Here is a 19,421-nt window from a genome sequence, read left to right as displayed (position 1 = left end):
TTGGAGAAAGGGGCTTGGGAAGACCAGTGTGGCTGAAGGCAAGAGAGTGGGGGCACAGTGATGTGAGATGAGGCTGCACAGGGAGGCAAGAGCCATCCACATAGGCACTGGAAGGTCATGACAAGGATTTGGGATATAATCCTAGGTATAATGGGTTGCTCTTGAAAGGCTTTGAGCCAGAGAGTAAATGCCATGGTTTGATCTGTACTTTAAGGACATTCTTGCAGCCTTATGGAGAAAGAATGGAAAAGGAGGCAAGAGGCCAGTCAAAAGATAGCAGGTGACTACCCCAGTGACTAAGCAAGAGATGATGGCGGCTGGGACAATGGTGTTGGCCAAAGAGATAGAGAAGTAGTCCATTTCGAGATATGTTTGAAGTAGAACTAACAGAATGTGGTGATGGTGAGAGGAAAGAAAGTCAAGGTAGTGGATCAAGGAGGGCTTCCAGTTTCTGACTTGGGGAGCTGGGTGTGTGGTCTGATACACGGGTATTGAAAAGACAATAGTCAGTTTCTGAAGTCTGAGTTACTTGGTATTAAATATTCCACCTATGAAGCATCAGCAGCCCAGGGACAGGCACAGGCTGTTTTCAGTTTGTCTTTTAAAATCTCCAGCAGTCTGGCGATCCACCCTTACCCATGGTCTCCCTATCATATCAGTTTTAACAAAAGATACTATTTTCTTTAGAATTCCCCCTCCAAGCAATGCCAGGATAAACATGAGAGAAAAAGAGAGTATTTATCATACTGATTAAGAGCAGGGCCTCTGGGATTAAATCCCACCTGTGCCTTGCCTTGGGTAAGTTCTGTAACCTCTCTGTGACTCAGTTTTCTTATCTGTGAAATGGCAGTAACCATAGTACTACCTCAAAGAGCTGTCATAAGGCTTAAGTGGATTGATTGTATTTCATGTATTTAGACAGAGTCTGGCACCATAAGTTCTCAGAGCCGTAAGTTCCCAGACAGTGTTAGGAATTGCCATTGCCTTTCACTGATGCAAGGTTCCCACTTCTCTAGCATTGTTCCATGCTACAGGCTGCTTTGCAGAGGAGAAAGCCTTTTTTGAGTCAGGTAGATTTGACTTCAAGTCTCCACTCTCCTACTTAACCTGTCTGAGCCCAAGTTTTCTTACCTGTAATGTGAGGACAGTAATACCCACTTTCAGTGGTTATTATGAGGATGAAATCAGAAATCTTTGGTCACTACCTTGTATGTAGCAGATGTTCAATAAATGTTAGATTTTTTCCTATTCAAAAGGAGTTTCTCTTCCTAATTTAAATAGAGCATCTCCACCCTTACTACTAAAAAGACCCCAGTAGGAAGAAGGCAAAATTTTAAACCCTTCATAGCGTTACAGTTTATGAATAAGGTATGTGAGTCAGAAATTATACTTTATTACCCTTTTTGGTACAATATGGAACTATTTAAAAGACAGGAACATGAATATAGACTTCTTACATCCCAGAGAGAATGGTCCACAAAGATTCCATTTGGCCCCCAAGTCATTTAGATTTCCCACTGCCATTTGGACTCTTTCCCAATCCCATATCCCACTTCCTCTTCCTGCCCGCACTGTCACCTTGAACAATCAAAGTAAGAAAACACAGCCACCGGCACACAGAAAACACTCTCGGCTGTCCTGGAAAGCGGAGATTCCTTGGGCTTTTATTTTCCGTTGCCTTTGGCACACCCGTGCAGTGGCAGTTTGCTGTGGAAGCCACCCTCTCCCACCTGCGTCCTTGCGGTGGCCTTTCCCTGGGTTCTCGGTTCTCACCTCTTTCTGGCTCACATGAGCCATTTGCATTGTTGCCTGAGTTGCTGTGTGTCCCATCAGGAGCAGCATTTAAAGACTCATTTCCAGTGTAGAAGGAAAACACTGTCTGTGTTAAGGGAAAGGAAAGTGTTTACAAGCAGATGGAGATTCCTGCAGAAGAGTCTTTCCCTTAATCCTTGAAATCTCCCTCATCCTGTGCTATGGCTGACCCCGAATGGATAATATAAAGGCCTTCCCTTTGATAGGCTTTTGGGGAATTACTGGGACTATACAGCAGTATCCACGGAGGTAAGAAGAAGACCAGTACGTATGACTACAACAGCAAAGTAAAAAATGCTCAAATAAGACTAACAGAGTGTCTTTGGATTTCAGAGAACAAATCCGTCAAGGCCTAGAAGAACTCCAGAAAGTTCTGCCAGGAGGAGACACTTACATGCATGAAGGATTTGAAAGGGTAATTTTAAAACAACTTTAAATCCAAATATAAAGCGTGATATTGAAATATCAACATGGGGAGACTGATGAGATAAGGCACATATATTAAGAGGGCTGAATAGCACCCAATAGCAAGAGAGTACATTTTCTTCCCATAAGCTTGTACACGGATAACTCTAGCCAAAAGAACTAAACATATGGATTCCCTTCCTCCTTCCCTGACCCTGATGAATGGTTTGTTAGTTAATGGTTGGCTAGCAGTCACAAATTCACACCACACACAAGTCCGGCCATTCCAAAAATGTCCTTTGTTGGATGTCAGCTTCAGTGATTGAGGCAGAATTTCAGGGACTTCAGCTTTAAGGGAAACAAGTACTAGGCCATAAGGAATAAGACATCGATCCATGTTGACAACTATAGCTGTCTGTCACTTAACAAGGATTTCAACAAAATGCCTTGTTAGGCAATTTTGTCATTGTGACATCACCGTGTGTACTTACACAAATCTAGATAGTATAGCCTATTATACACCTAGGCTATATGGTATAGCCTATTGCCCCTACGCTACGCTACAAACCTATACAGCATGTTACCCTACTGTACATTGTAGGCAACTGTAACACTAATGATATTTGTTTCTAAACATAGAAATGGTAATGCATTGAACTACAGTGTTACCACAGCTAAGATATCACTAGGTGATTGGAATTTTTCAGTTCTGTTATAACCTTCGGGGACCACTGTCATATTTGTAGTCTGTCCTTGACTAAAACATTGCTATGCAGCACATGACTGTATACTACTTAAATGAGAGGTAACTTTGCACAGATATCAGCCACTGATAATTGAGCAAAGCCTGGGTGAATTACATAAGAAATCAAGACTGAATTGGCTGCATATTCAATAACAGAGCCCATTATCCACTATGGTTTTTGGAGTGGCAAACAGTGGTTATAAGTCTAATGGCTCTTTCATATGTTTTTCAGGCCAGTGAGCAGATTTATTATGAAAACAGACAAGGTAAGACTATAGTATGAACTACCATTATGAATTATTTAACTTTTTCCGTGTTGCTGAAAAAGTGCTTCAGTCATTTCATGTTTCAAAAGACATGTATGATATTATCTGTAATTCTTAGATACACATTTCATCACAAACAAGGAATGCATAGAAAAGTGGCATGTATTGGGTCAAATTCCACTGTCCTGTTGATGCCACGAAAAGTTATATAAAAGTAATTAAGATCCCATTATGGCCACAGTCTAATTCCCATTAACAGTTTTGCATGTTGAAATCATTAAATTAGTAAATACCTGCATAAGTTAGTAAAGTCTTGGATTTTTATGTAAAATTTGATTTTCTTGTCCTTCTCTGAGCTCCAAGCCTCTTCCTTACCGTGACTGGACATAACATTAAGATCAAGGTACCAGTTTGATATCGCATGAACAGAAAACCAAACACCGCATGTTCTCATTCATAGATGGGAACTGAACAATGAGAACACTTGGACACAGGAAGGGGAACATCACACACCGGGGCCTATTGTGGGGACGGGGGAGGGGGAAGGGATAGCATTAGGAAATATACCTAATGTAAATGAGGAGTTAATGGGTACAGCACACCAACATGGCACATGTATATATATGTAACAAACCTGCACGTTGTGCACATGTGCCCTAGAACTTAAAGTATAATTTAAAAAAAAAAAGAAAAAAGAAAAGTAAAGAGGCAGGCTAAGTCCTGCAGCAGAGCCCATGGATCAGCAAGAATTGTTCACCATACAGGGACTTCCTGCAGGTAATAGAATATTCCTACTGGAGTGATATTTGCCATATATGCTTGTGGTCCTGAGTTAGAATGTCTAACCTGAGTACTAATTGAGCAGAAATGTCAACCCTCTTGGAATAGAGTAACATCTGGGTCTTGCTAAATCCTATTAAACTAATTATTGTGTAGAAAAAAAAAGATACCAGTTTGATTTAAACTTTCCTATATTTAAATGAAAAAAACTGCATAAAATATACTTAGTAGAGTGCCTAGCACATAGAAATTTTTATTATTATTTTAGCTATTATTACTACAGTGTCTTTCGTGAGTAGCATTTCTGTATCTCAGTCAAATCTCTTAAAAAAGAGATTCAATATTACACTAGAGATTTTCCTCCCAGGCCTGTAGAAGTGTCCATTTCTTGTTGCATCCTAAACTGCAACAAACAGAACAGACTCAATATCAATACCAAATCTTGCTAATGTAAATCAACCATGAACATTGATATGAGAAGCCTAAAAATCACTGAAAGAATTTTAGTAGGTTTTGCCAACTGCTATAATTCTTCCAGTCAACTTGGAAATCAGGATGACTATTACTTTCACCAAACTGTCTTCAAGGGATGGTGTATGTGGTCCATTACAGCAGGTGAGAAGGACTCCTGAACAGCCCAGGTGGGAGTTTGCTCACAGCTTGGGCAACAGTTATGTGTCTGCTAACAGAAAATAATCACACTTGATTCACCGGTGCTACTCCCAAATGTTGGTTTAGTGACCATTTCACCAGGTTTGGCCATTCTTTGAGATGAGGCTGAGAAATGCAAAAGCAAAACCTATTGCCCCTAAAGTCTGTCCCCATGGAGGGTCCTTCTTCATGCTGGAGTTGCTTCCAGGCCCAAAAGAAAAGTTGGCGATCCTCATAATATTGACTTTGGGTGGTTGAACTCATAAGAGGTCGAATCCTGGGACTGAGAGGGTGTTTCCCTGGGTGGGGCAGGGTGGACTGAGCCGGTCTGTATTGTGTTAAACAGGATACAGGACAGCCAGCGTCATCATTGCCTTGACTGATGGAGAACTCCATGAAGATCTCTTTTTCTATTCAGAGAGGGAGGTAAGCAACGGCCTAAACATATCCGTGGAACAGGGCTTCTCCTTTCTAAAATGGGCCGCACTCTCTCTACTCAGGTAATAGGGTTTCTTTGCAAATCCCCTGAATTAAATAGTTTCATACGTAGAAATAATAATAATAATTTGTGTTCTACAAGTGAATTTTCATGTCTTACACATGGCAAATGTTTTCCCCTTTCAAAATTTTTGCATATTACTCTGTTTTGAAGGATTCAAAATATCTACCCTGCCTTTATTGATGGCATTACATTGCTGTAACAGTTTTTAAATACTGTATATCACTTACAAACAAATAAACATTGATAGAATTTTTCCTTATATTTTCTACTAAAACAGGAGGAAGGGAAAGAATTACTTGAAATATGTAAGAGCCAATCTTGTCAGACTGTATTAATCATTGAGATTTTCACTCTAAGAACTGAAGTTAAACAGCAGTTGGTAGCAAAGTTAAATTATCATCTCTCCTTTAATAGTTCCTTTTTTTCCTTTTCTTTGTGTTCTCAAAAATTATTCCTCAAGGCAAGTGGAAAAATTCTCTCAATGAAGATTTTACCTTGTGTAAATAGAATTAGAAAAAGAAGTTTGCTGATGAATTGAAAACTGATGTTTATACTTAAGAAACTCTTTCAAGTTTCACATTTGAGCTATATGCATATTTAGTATAAAAGGAAGCAAGTTAACCATAGAAATGTATTGAAACCACCATAGCCTTATTAGTGACAAAGGGTCATTCAGGCCCAAGGTAGAAAGAAACAGCATCCTAGAGATGCAGGCTCTAGAAGAGGAGTTAACGGTAGCATCACACTTTCCTCAAGCTCTTAACAACTGTTTACTTTAAATTCAGCTCTTTCTGCAAACATGAATTATATATTCATTTATTTATTCAGTGTTAACTGAGAGCTTGGCATATACTTGACCATTTGCTAGAAACTAGAGGCACAGAGGTGAGTGAGACACAGCTGCTGCCCTCATGAGTCTTACCATGAAATAATGGTCAGCCTTTGGAAGCCACCACTGGCAGAGGACTTAGGGAAATTATGTAGGTAAACTCTCCTCCCACTAGTACAAAAAGTAACTCTAACGAGGAAATACAAAAGGTAATAGGACAGACATTCCCTGAGCATTTGGAAAATAATACATCTCTGTATTTGAAAGTAGAAACTCACTATGTGATGGGAAGGCAGGATGGCTTGTTTGGGTGCCAAATAACAGTCAAATAAAGTAAAAACCCTAATAAGGAAAGAAGTGAAACTAAAATAAATGATGGGGTGTCAGAGGCTTAAGATAGGGGTTAGTGGGAAGGAATTTTAGGTATGGCACATACAAACTTGGGAAAATATTCAGAGTGCCAATAGAAGGAGACCTTCTGAAAAAAAAAAGATAAAGCACAAGATATAAAGAAATTGAACTTTTCCCTTCTTGACAATTCTATATAAAGTCCAACTGGAGGAGAAGAATCACAGAGTTGTTGCAAATAAGGTTGGGGCTACACTGAGTCTAAAAGTTTATTTTATCCCCAAAAAGCAGGGAAATTTCTAACATGAAGGAAAAAAAGACATATGGTTTTTGTCCTTTCTAGAATTCAGTGTTAAACAGAAGTGGATTTGAGTACTAAGAAAGGGAAAAAAATAACACAATCAAAATAAATATGCATATATTGAGCACTCACTGTATGTTTGCTATCAGTTATTAAGCACCCACTGTATGTGCCAAGGATTTCCAATTTTTTTTCCATTCTGAAACACAGGAGAATCTGGAAATCAGATTATCAGAGGCTTTAATAAATCAAATATTGAAATTGAGCCAAAATCTGGGTATTATTCATTATGTTGCTATCCCAGTGCTTAATTGTAGAGATCATGGATTTAGCTATTCAAATATGGACTACAATTTCCATTAAACCACCTTATTCTGTAGGAATGAAAAAGGCTTTATTCACAAAATGTGCTGACATTCATGAGTATCTATGTGGTTCTAGCCTTGTGTGAGGAGCTCCGTAAATGTTCTCATTTAATCCCCAAAACACTATACAGAGCAAAACCAGGGGTCAAACTCAACTATTTCAAGTTCCAAAGGCCCCATTCTTTTATGATATCGTGCCCCCATTACAAAGAAACGTATGTCAGTAAAAATCCATCGAAGGAATAGAAAAGGTAATCATTTCCCCAGAATATTTAACTTAGCCTGCAGTTTTCCCTTCCTCCCTTCATCTTTCAAAGCCCTTCATCAAGACTCTACTTTAGTGGGTCTTTTCAGGTCCAGCATGTGTTATGTTAGAATGTGATGTCCACTGAAGTCTGAGCTTCTTGGGGACAGGGATTGCCTTCTCCAATATGGCACCTAGCACATGGTAGGTGCTCATTAAATACCTCATCATTGAAGTTAGTCAGGTAGCTCCAAGATGAGTTCATTTGTCACTGCTTCTCTTTCTAATGTCCTTTCTTTCCTTTTCCCAGGCTAATAGGTCTCGAGATCTTGGTGCAATTGTTTACTGCGTTGGTGTGAAAGATTTCAATGAGACACAGGTATGGTCATGGATTTCCTCAGGTTTGGAGCATACTGAGCTTGTGAATGATGAAGAATGTGTTCAGTGCAGAGGGCAGATCAATGGAATAAATGCCCCTGAAATAGGTTATTTTTCTAGAAATGCTAAACAGGAAGGAATTACTGGTTGTATAAGGAAAATGAACTCATTTGCTGATGCTCTTGAGGTCTTCAACAGAGACCATCAAGGCAGCATCTTTCTTGGCAAACATTAAATTGCCAGAATGTCAAAAGGTATGTGAATTAACTTGGAAAACTTGTTTTTTTTCTGTTTGTGTTTTGAGACAGGGTCTCACTCTGTCACCCAGCCTGGGGTACAATGAGCTGTCTCAGCCCACTACAGCCTCTGCCTCCCAGGCTTAAGTGATGCTCCTGCCTCAGTCTCCTAATTAGCTGGGTCTACCAGTGCACATCCTGAGTAGCTGGGACTACAGACGCACACCACAACACTTGGCTATTTTTTTAAATTTTTTGTGGAGGTAAAGCCTCACTGTATTGCTCAGGCTGGTCTCTAACTCCTGGGCTCAAGTGATCCTCCCAATGTGGCCTCCTAAAGTGTTGAGGTTATAGGCATGAGCCACCACACCTGGCCAAATTTAATTTGACAAGTATGATTTTCTTATTCAAATAACAAATGTTCCCTTTCACCCGTGAAAAATGCAATGCATTTTCAACACAAAAATATGGAAATAATTGGACAAGTGGGCAAAAAAGTATGTATAAGTGCATATAATAAGCAAGTTGTAAAAACTTACTAACAATCTAAATACATGTTCCTCATGTAGTTCATAGTTTCTTTTTGTTTTAATGGCGTAGGAAAATGCTCATAATATATCATTAAGTGAATAAAACAGGATTACAAAGCAGTGAGAATAGTATGTGCCCACTTCTAAAATAAACATTTGTATGTTCGCATAGAAGAAGTATGAATGGTATCTATCAAATGGCTAATAAAGATAGATAGATGATAGATGAACAGACAGAAGGATTATGAGTAACCTTTGTTTTCTTTTTGTTTTAACTCTGCTGGATTTTCCTAAGTTTTTACAATGAGTAAGTATTACTTTTGCAATCAGTAAAAACAATAAAACATATTTTTTTAGAAGCCATACACATCAGCTGACACTGACTCTGTGGCAGTCACAGAACCACACAGAGATCTGGGGGCAGACAAGCCCTACATCGGCTTCTCCTGGCCCTCAGTTTCCTACTCCATAAAGCAGGAGCAACCGAACCAACTGCAAGGGCCCTTTCCTTAAGGGCAGTTTGGGTGAAAGGTGAAGGTGGCCTCACCCAACACCAAAGCTTGAATTTAAAGTTGCTCTGAAGGGGAACTTGAATCTGCTCGATTCAGATAAAGTTGCCAACAGGAATTTGGGTGAATGGGAGAAAAATGAGCCCATGGCCTGGGCCCAGATTTATAAACATATCAACCCAGGCCAAGCATTCATCAAGCTGGGCACTCTTACCTCTGCTCCCAAGGAGAAAAGTATTAAAACAAATGTAAAAGCTGGAGCCAACCCTGGGCCTGCTCCAGAGAGGCCACTGGTGAGCTTGTTATTACTGATGGCTTTTCAGGGCAGCCCCTGAGCCCAGTGAAGGCCTCATATTCCCCTGGGTTCTGAATATAACTAGAGCCTCTTAGCCCCAACGGCTTTCCTAAATTTTCCACATGCAAGCCTAACAGTCTCCCCATGTGTTTGTGTATTTGCTGTGTTCTCAGCTGGCCCGGATTGCGGACAGTAAGGATCATGTGTTTCCTGTGAATGACGGCTTTCAGGCTCTGCAAGGCATCATCCACTCAGTAAGTAGAGCTCTTGCTCTGAGACTGGACATTCAGGCACCTTCTGTCTCCAATCTGCTATTAATACCCGAATTCCATCTCTCCAAGCCTGGTGTTTTTCTGCTTGAGAGAACATCATTTCTTCCTATATCTTTGTGTCTGCCACGTCCCATCTCTCCCTTCTGCCTTTCACACATGTCTTTTCTCAATTGTACCCTACAATGGAAAATTAACAATTGAAAGGGGCACTACTCTGGCAGTCAGCCAAGCTTCAGGAGGCCCTCTCCGTTCTAACTGGGCAGACTGTGGCTGGTGGTTTACGCTTGACCACCTCAGCCTTCCCACTGTGACTGAACGCAAGCTGCCTTCAGAGCACTTGTAGGCTGGACTTACATCACTTGGCCATTGGATGCACTTTGAAGTCATCTGCAGAGATTTAAAAAGCACTGCTACCTGGGCATCTGATCTGGGGTGCGGCCTGGACCTCAAGAGTTTTTTTAAATCTCCCCAGGTGATTTTAATGTTGAGACAAGGTTGAGAACCACTGCTTTAGAACTATAATCCCCAAATACATGGGCTCCAGCGCTGTCCAGGGTTTGCACAGTCACCAGTCCTCCTTCACACATAGGTGATTTTCTACACACCTTTTCCTGAATGGTAAACAGGACACTGGCTTCCAGGGCCTCTATTCTCCACCTCCCCCACACAGGCAAGGCCCTTGGTCCAGCTGGAATATTGGCTGCTGCTGTCTTAAAGCCTCAGCCAGCAGGTCAGTATGCGTGCTGCACCCGCAATGATGTTCAGATGCTCTGCAGCCTCCACCTTTTAGGTTTTGTGACCAGGTAGGCATCTGTGATCTTCATTGGAAGCTTACCAGCCTCCAGACTTGGGGTCCAGGATGCAAATTTGGAGCTCAGGGGGTCGCCTTCCTCTTAAGGTGTCGAGGGGGTCTTGATCCAGGGGTTACCGGCCAGGGGCTCAGCATCTGCCAACCCTCCCAGACCAACCCAGGAAACTTCCAGCATGGCTGTGCCTCCATGCTGCTCTCCCTTCAAGGTTTGCTAGGAGCTCCAGCAGAGTGGAATGCAGAGTGAGTAGTAAGAAGCTTAGAGTCTGGCAACCCAGAGTTTCACTGGCCCACATGCTTAACACTTACAGGTCCTTGGACATTTCTTGTTGGAAACAGGGACTGATGATGGCTTATATCCTTGTTTGAGGATTACAAGGATCACTGGTGAAAATTCCTAATATTTTTCCAGACACATAATAGGCACTCAAAGCATATGAATTATTGCCTCTTCTACTTCCCTTCCCCATCATATGAGGGATATTATGTCAGCTTCCCTTGATCCCCTAAACATTCTTGAATAGGCGTAAAAATCATTTGAGAATTATGTTTTCAATACCTATTCCCAAGAGATTCTATTGCATTGAGTTTCAGGTGGATCCAAGGGATCCATATATTTCAAATCTGCTTTAAAAAAAAAAAAAAGGTGCCCCAGGTATGCTTTTAGAACATTGACATATCTGACCTTAAGCATACAGAATTGTGAAAAATCATCCCACCTTAGGTTGGGAATTTCTACCTTAATTATGTTCCGATGACAGTTGTTTTATTCAAGAAGTGCTTGTTTGCAAAGAATATATGCCTACTCAGGCTACCTTAACCAGAAAGTGGAAATTATTGATAGCATAGAGAATTATCAGACCCAATTTTTGGTCCACAGGTGAAGGACCCTTACTCTAAATCATTTCTGGGGTCACTGTGGCATACGTGACAGTGTAAGCAACAAGAACTATGATAACCATGTAAAACAACAACCCAAGGGATGCAAAACATGATTAATGGCAGGACTGGGGGCCAATCATGGATCCTTAAGAAGCTCAGAGGTGGATTACTCTGGACAGGAGTCCTCATGAGAAGGCGGGGCAGACCTGAATCATTGAAAGACCAGGGAAAGGTGATGGGTAGCACCAAAGGAAAGATATTATGACCTCAGCCTAGAGGCTGGAAGACAGAAAGGCCTATTCAGGGGTCAGTAATAATAACACCTGTCTATCTGGTGGGACAGTTTGGGTAAAGGAGTCAGGAGTAATGGAAAACAAGCCTCAACATTGGGTTGAAATCAGATTAACACGAGCCTTGAAGGGGTTTTGCCTCTAACCTACAGGCAGTGGGTGTAATTACTGAAACAAGTTAAGAAAATAATCTGATGGCAGTGCTTGTGTACATAGGAGGGAGACTGGGGATACCCAGAGACTGTAGGCCAATTAGGAGGCAATAGTCCTGCCTTAAGATGGCTAGATTCTGAAAAAGGACAACTCTTACCTGTTCAAACGTCCTCATGAGCCGTGTGCCTAACTCCACGTGTTGTTTCCCACACAGATGACGGGACTCTTTTTGTATGAATAAATCAGTGTTGTCCTTGAATACACCAGCCTTAGCAACTCACCCAAGCTCAACATGAGCCCACATGTTTGTATAACTTCCTCCATCCCCAAATGGAAATAACTGCAAAGATCTTTAAGAAATTTTAGCAAAACCATCATTCAAAATAGGAAGAAAACTAATTTGAGACTTCAGTCTCCAGACTTTCAGCTGAATGATAACATTCTTGCGAGCTTTTATCTGTGAGTTATGCTAGTGGTTTTGATCCTTCCAGTACTGGAAACCCATGTTTACGGCAGTTGTTCATTCAGAAACAGGGACAAGTAGAGAGAGCTCATCTTTCTCAAATCAGACAGAAATAATTATGGCCTAAAAGTTGGCTAAATATTTTTTAAGAAGTAGATTCATTTCCCCTTTTGGATACTGAAAAGAAAACTCTCCATTTCCCCCCCCCATTTGAAGCTTCTATCCCAGCTTGTTCCCATGGATGTTGTTTTGTGGCTGGTTATTTTCTCATAATAAAATAGGACTGGGCTTAATTATCCAAAATAAGATTGCAGAGCAGCTTCTGATAAGCTCAAATTCTTCACAAAGTTTTCTGCCCGTAATGCCCATATTTTTAAACCTTAAATTAATATGCAGGGGCTAGTATTCATTTATACATCAAATACTCATTGAAAACGTTTTATGGCAGGCTCTGACCATTCAGTAAAACAACTAAAGCAGGTAGAGGTTCTGTCCTGGTAGAGTTTACAATCCAGTGGGAGAGACACATTCAAAACAAGTAAATAAATAAATATGTGGAGTTAAAATTGTGATAACTGGAATAAAAGAAATAACATGGCCATGAGATTAAGAGTAAAAGGGTTGACAAAGAACCCAGGTTCCTTTGAAGAGATGAACTGAAGGACGCAATGGAGGCATCCATTGGAAGGGCATGGATAGAATGTTCTTGGCAGAGCATGGCCCAGGACAGTGCATAGGAGAATGAAAGACCAATGCTTAAAGTGAAGAATGGCAGAAGACGAAAAGAAGAAGCAGGTAGAAGCTAAATCGAAGGACAATAGGAAACTATAGCTAGATATAGAGTCTGATGGTAGAGCAATCAGGCTTGAAATCAAGACTCAGGAAATCTAGACATCATGACACTCAGAATCAATAGCATTTGGGCCTTTGAAGAAGAAAACCAACTCTGACTTAAACATGTTCTCTCTATCAGCTCCTCTACCAGGCACTTGACCACCACTCTCTGAAGAAGGATTAATTATCCCCATTTTATAGGTGAGGAAACTGAGGTGCAAGAAGGTTGGAGAAACTGCCCCCAGGTCTGCCCTCTCATAATGATGGAGTGGGGAATTTGAACTCAGCTCTGGTTCCAGAGATTCTGCTCTTTCCATGGCATTTAGCCATGAATGTCTGAGGAAATGGAAAATCGCCAGTGGATTACCAGGAGCCAGTTGCCCAGGGCTTGGATTCATCAAATCCCCAGATCCTCTGCTTCCTCAATCTGATGGTCATGTTTTGATCTTTTCACTGTTCTTCAATCCTGCCTCCTTCAAGAGGAAGTACTTATGTGTCAAATTTTTTCAAAACGTTCCCGCTTGTTTTCCATTTTAGTTTCTTAACTGAGAGAGATAGGAAAAGGGCAGAAGGAAATTAACAGCTGTAGAGAACTTGCCTTGGAACGAGACATTGTCCCTTTTTCCCATATAATATGATTTCATTTAAAAATCGTAACAATGCTGCAAAGTACATATTCCTATTCTGATTTTACAGATGAAGAAACTGAAGCTCAGATAACCTGCCCAAGACCACACAGCCATAAGGGGAAAGCAGGGTTAGAACCTGCTTTTTCCTTGACTCTAGAGCCCATGATTTTTCCTACCTCTATTCTCTTAGGAAGGTAAAAATAATCAAAACCACCATTTAGTAAGTTCTTACTATGTGCCAGGTACTGTGCAAATCATTTCACATAATCATCTCCTTGAATCTTCACAGGTACCATTTGATATAGAAATCATTACCCCATTTATAGAAGAAGATACTAAAAGTTCAGAGAGATTCACTAACTTGTCCAAGGCCACACAGCACAGTGAATAGTGATCCCGAATAGACTCAAGTCTTTCTAATGCCCACGATGTGAATGCCCACTGTGCTCTACTGAACAATACAGGCAGGCCAGGAAGCAGCCCCATTTCTGAGAGGAAGACACTGAGGACCAAAAAAGTGAACTGGCTTGACAGAGGCAAGACCAGAATCCATGTGGCCTGATCCGAATACACTGTGGATGGGCAGGGGAGCACTTTGCCTTTTACTACCAGGTGGAGAACACCTTCAGAAATCATTACTGCCCAACAGATGAAGTACCATTGTCCTGGGAAGCTGGAGAATTGACACAGGCTGAAAGGAACATCTCCCCTTCCACACTTGCACAGGACTCTGAGCACCATGACAGTTTTCCCACTCGCTTCTGCAGAATACGGTGATAAAATTACAAGAAGTCTGGATGGTTGGAAGATTGTAGCCCTTTAAGCCAGTAACACTGTAAAGGAAGAAACTATTCCTGTGCCTTCTCATATTGTGGCTTCTTCAGGGAATTTCCACTGACCGCAACTGGTGAATTTAGCACCAGCCCTCTAGCAAAAATGTGAAGCAAAGGTCCAGCAAGGCTCCTGGGTCTTTGTTTGCCTTTTCAAAAATGCTTCAGGCAGTGAAACAGGAACCTGCATGAAAGCTGGGTTCAGATAACACTGAAATGGGTCAGCAACTTTGAATCCCAACACTTGGCCTTCTTACCACGATGCCAGCTCCTCCTCCCAGCTATCCCCACTTGGTGTGCAATTGAGGGTAGTGCTTGAAACCAAGGACACTGAAAAGGACAGCCCATAGTTGCTGGCACCAAGCCATCTCCATTTAGGAGAATTTCCCTAGGATAAATATTTAAGCCGACACTGGGCTTCCTATTAAGCAGAGTGAGTCAGCACATAGAGCTTTCTGCATGTTTGGTCAACAGTAAACAACAAGCATTGAGCAAACACACTATATTTGCAAGGATTTCTCGCAAGCTGTGGCATGACCATCCTTGCTATCGGGGAAACTGGGAGATCAACGGAACGGAGGAATCAATCTATTCCATGGTATATATAAATTTATTTTATGTATGAAAACCAGATCCTGGCTGATTTGTCCCTTCCACTCATGGGAAGCAATGTAACCCCCTAATCTGGCCCAGGCCCTAACAAAGCTGTGATAAAAGGCGAAATCTGACTTCCAGGCTTGCCTCCCAGCTACTCTTCCAAGACCCCAGCAAGACTGCAAAGGGTTTTCCTATGATCAAAATTCATGTCACATTCCCAAAGTCCTAGAAAGTGCCTGTCTTATTGAACCAATCCCTTTTCCAGCGCTAGTAGATGGGGAGGCACATTTCAGCAGCAGCAGCTCTTCTCATAAATTAGGCAACCTCTTTCCCTTCCTTCACCCCATCTGAATCTTCTCCAAAGGCACCTTTCAGTCTTCCCATCTCTACAAAAGCCTGCCCTGCTCTCTCCTCCTCCATGAGCTCTCCCTGCCTTGGACTCCAGTAGCACCAATTGTTGAAAGCTCTTACTTGGCATGTGGGATCTGTTCCATGCCGTCCGCCATTCCTCCTGGTCACATGCTAAGTTGTGCAATCTCAAAGACTGCCCTGTGTGTCATATTTCCCATGATATCCAGCACTGTGCTTTGCATATTTATTAATTATAAAGCAACCCAGAGTACCATACAGCTTTTGTGACCCAGGGAAGACCTACACTGCACAACAAGAGGGCAGTCTGTGGCTGTTTCTTGTAAAATCCCCTCAGCCCCTCCCCTCCCCTCTCTTCCAAGATTGCGTCTGTAAAACATGGCATTCTGGGCACCATTCACATTAGCAAGCTGGGATACGAAACATAAATAGAATCAATTGTAATTTCAGTAGTGGGCAGAAAATCTTTTTTTAAAAAAATCGTTTGCCTCAGCAGTCATTAATTAGACTCAGATTTTGCAGACACTCAGGCCAGGCATTTCTCCTCCACTGTTATTTCTATTCAGCTTATTAAAAAGTCCAAATTGAACAAGAATTCCCAGAGCTTGAAGAGGCTACAAAGATTGCAGAGGGGCATGTTCAGTTAATCCTCAGATCATTCCCATTCTTCCTGCAGCCCCTCCTCCTATATCGAGGAATCTGCTGAAACCCACTGTAAAAGCAACAGCAGAATTTTAGAACGAAATCAGCTCCCAGGAAGGGCCACTCACTTTTCCAGTCTGCTCATCTTATTAAATAAACCACATTTTGGAGTTCCCAGCTCTCTGAGCTTTTCTCCTGCAAACATGAGAGGAAAGTGGTTTAGTGGGGAAACAAATGAATTTCCTCACTTTTAGAGCTTTGTTTATCCTACACTCCTTCGGATCAGATTCTCATTGAGTGTGAAACTAACAGAGTAGCATCTATTTGAGTGGGGTGCCCTCCCTCAGACAAAAACTTTGGTGTGTTTTAAGAATAAGCTTTATTGTTTAAGATACACAAACTGCTTCAAAGTGTGTTTTCTTGCATGTAAGAGTGGTATAGTGTATTTGGTATAGTGTATTAGTGTACATAAAATCATATATGAATCCCAGAAATATGTGTGTATAATATTCCACATTTATATTTGTAAAGATTTTTTTTAGAGATGGGGTCTTGCTATGTTGCCCAGGCTGGTCTCAAACTCCTAGCCCCAAGCAATTCTCTCACCTTTGCCTCCCAAAATGCTGGACTTACAGGCATGAGCCACTGCACCTGGCCATATTCCATTTTTATTTAAAGTCATACTCTATAGAACTGACGAGGATCTGGGATAACGTCCATGGTTAACAATATGTGTACCTATTAAAGTGTGGAGCAGAATGCAGTTAGAAAAGGCACTTTTTAAACATTTTATTAATTAGAGATTAAATCATTTCAAAATTCATGGGGACAACATTGACAATCCTGAAGATGTGTTTGAGCCAGTTGTGTGTCCCAAGCTGCCTGGCTGTCTCCAGGCTTATCTAACATGCTTTCTGCCATCAGCTATAATAACGCGTGTGGCCCTTCTGTGGGTGGCTGAGCCCCACCCTCCAACCACAGGTCTCTATGTTTTTCCCAAGTAAAGGTGTTGAGGCCTTTACAAAGCTGCCAACCTAATACAGGTGATTATGATATACCTACAACATTATTTTTTTTAAGGTAAGCAATGTTTTAAAAACGAGGTGTTGAAATTGGCCTCTTGGGAAGGCAGCAAGTCCCCAAAGATGGTGGTGCTTAATCAGACAAGGGGAGTATTACAAGATGCAGAATATGGCCTTGTATTCAGAAGACCCTGAGGTTACACTTATAGGGAGAAAGGGAGATTAATACATAATATGCTATAATGCCAGTTTATTAAGATGTGCAGGAAGTGTGTCATTTATTCAATTATTCATCCAATATTTATTTAATGCCTACTATGTGCCAGGCTACTCATCGTGAGTATAATAAGGGGTAAAAACAAACCCAATCCTTCTCCTTGTAGAGTTTATAATCTAAGGAGACAGTGACCAAATAATTAAAAAAAAAACTGTAAATTATAAACTAGGATAAGTTATCTAAAGGATGGTAGTTGACATTAAAATGTGCATGGATATAGAGATATTTCATTGGTCAAATCACCAGCACTTAGGTGGCAGAACTCATATTGGATTTGGAGAGTGACAGAGACAGCAAAGTTAAGTTCAATGTTCAGGTTTTTGTCTTAGAGAACTGAACAGATGTAAGTGGTCAGTAGATGGTTAACCATCCTTGGCACCAGCATACTTCAAGCCCCATACATCTTTAAACCAGAATTTACCCTTTACAACAAATAAGACACCAAGGAACATGCTCTGAAAGACTTTCTGAAATATGTGTGAAAGCAAAAGGCACCTATACCGTGAATGGATAAAAGAGGTTGGTCCATTATAAACACACAAAAAAGTCCTCCAACAGGAAATGGCCAAGTAAATAAAGATTGGTTGTTTATTGAAGCAAGAGGCAGAGCAAGTAGAAAAAATTATGCTGTGCCTATGATAAGGGAGGGTTTCCTTATAACTCTGTGCAGATATTCACAGTTCTATAAAGGTTCTTGCGAAAATTCTGCATGAACTTAGAATTCATGAAAAAGGACATTAGATTTTTAAAATTTGAAAAAAATAAACTCTTATATACAACCCAGACTGGCCCACAATGGATTTCACTTTAAATATATCAAACAGCTCCTGTAACTTGGCAAAGTTCTTGTACATCTGCTGCTTCTCTTGCCCGTCCTCCCACCCATAATCCAATGAGATGTACAAAAGTAAACTTACCAGAAACAACACATTACAATTATTTAGCTCTTTATGGATTTCAAACATACTTTTCCATCTATTTTCTCTTTGAAATCTGTCCAAACGTTGGCAGAAAAATAGCATTCACCTTGGTTCCGTTTTTGTCAGCAAATATGATTAAGCAGAAGGCCAGTGGTGGGCGATGGGGTTTAAGCACATGTGAACCATGGTCCATGCCCAAAAGTAGCAGCAGTAGCAATAATAATGACAAAGGAATAGTTACCAGCAACTGTTGTTTGAATACATGCCAGACATTCTCTTAGTGCTTTACTGTCAAGGCCGTTTTGCCCACTTTTCTTGGTGACTTATTTTCAAAAGGTGCTCATGCTGGCTGGTGACCCAAGGGTTGTTAACTATCTGTGGATCAATCACATCTGTCTAGTTCTGTCTATAAGACAAAAACCTTGTCAGTTTTCCTTGATCTCACGCTCTCCCTCACTGTCCAATCCAATATGAATTTTATTACTTAAATCTGATTGATTTTACCAATAAAATATCTCTGCATTCATGACTGTTATTTTATTTAACCATCATACAGCCCTTTGAAGTTGGTGTTTTTCTTATCCCATTTTACAGCAGAGGAAACTGAGATTTGGAGGTTTGATAACTTGTCCAAGTCCACATGGCCAGTAAGTGATGGGACTTGGATTTGAATATAAACCCATTCAGAGTCCAAGTCTATCTTCTCAGTCTCCAGAGCCTAAGTTCTCGATAGTAATAGCTACCATTAGTTGATTACTTATCAGGTTTTAGGCACTGTGCTATGGGCTCTGCCTGTGTGATCTCATTTCATCTTCCCAACACAACAACTTTATGCTAGTACTTCAGGTAGATACTATTGTTATCCCACCTTTATAGAGAGGAAACAGGGACTCAGGTTATGGAACATGTCCAAGGTCACACAGCTCATGAGTGAGTTGACCTCAGCTATTTGATTCCAGATTCCAAGCTATTACTCAGGATACTAAACTGCTTTCCAAAATTGGGGTTCAGAAAAGTTAAGGGATTTATAAAGGAGCATAGGTCAGGTAAATACGGACCAGGGCCAAGACCCAACTCCTCACGTAGGATTATAGTTGAGGCATGCAGTGATCTTATCCCTCTCTCCTCTGCAGATCAATCATACCCTCACCTCAAAGGCTCTTACCTCTAACATCAGCCCTACCCTGTGTGAGTCTCTTCCACTGCATCTAGTGATTTCCCATCAACGATTCCCCAG

The 19,421-nt window shown here is 41.1% G+C and overlaps 2 protein-coding genes across 3 annotated transcripts in view; one reads left to right on the top strand and one right to left on the bottom strand.

Annotated features, from left to right (window-relative positions):
• Positions 1-19,421, bottom strand: part of CNRIP1 (cannabinoid receptor interacting protein 1) — a 1,091,934-nt gene that overhangs the window by 736,915 nt on the left and 335,598 nt on the right. The window lies entirely within an intron of this gene.
• Positions 1-19,421, top strand: part of ANTXR1 (ANTXR cell adhesion molecule 1) — a 238,832-nt gene that overhangs the window by 55,895 nt on the left and 163,516 nt on the right. The window contains exons 4-8 of the mRNA XM_050754435.1: positions 2,146-2,227; positions 3,195-3,228; positions 5,006-5,085; positions 7,559-7,627; positions 9,370-9,450. Coding sequence (XP_050610392.1) covers positions 2,146-2,227; positions 3,195-3,228; positions 5,006-5,085; positions 7,559-7,627; positions 9,370-9,450 — 346 coding nt within the window. The remainder of the gene's footprint in view (positions 1-2,145; positions 2,228-3,194; positions 3,229-5,005; positions 5,086-7,558; positions 7,628-9,369; positions 9,451-19,421) is intronic.

The sequence above is a fragment of the Macaca thibetana genome, chromosome 13 (genome assembly GCF_024542745.1).
Source record: "Macaca thibetana thibetana isolate TM-01 chromosome 13, ASM2454274v1, whole genome shotgun sequence".
Classification (NCBI taxonomy): Eukaryota; Metazoa; Chordata; class Mammalia; order Primates; family Cercopithecidae; genus Macaca; species Macaca thibetana.
Note: the sequence above shows the minus strand (reverse complement) of the source record. Positions and strands in the feature narration are given on the sequence as shown.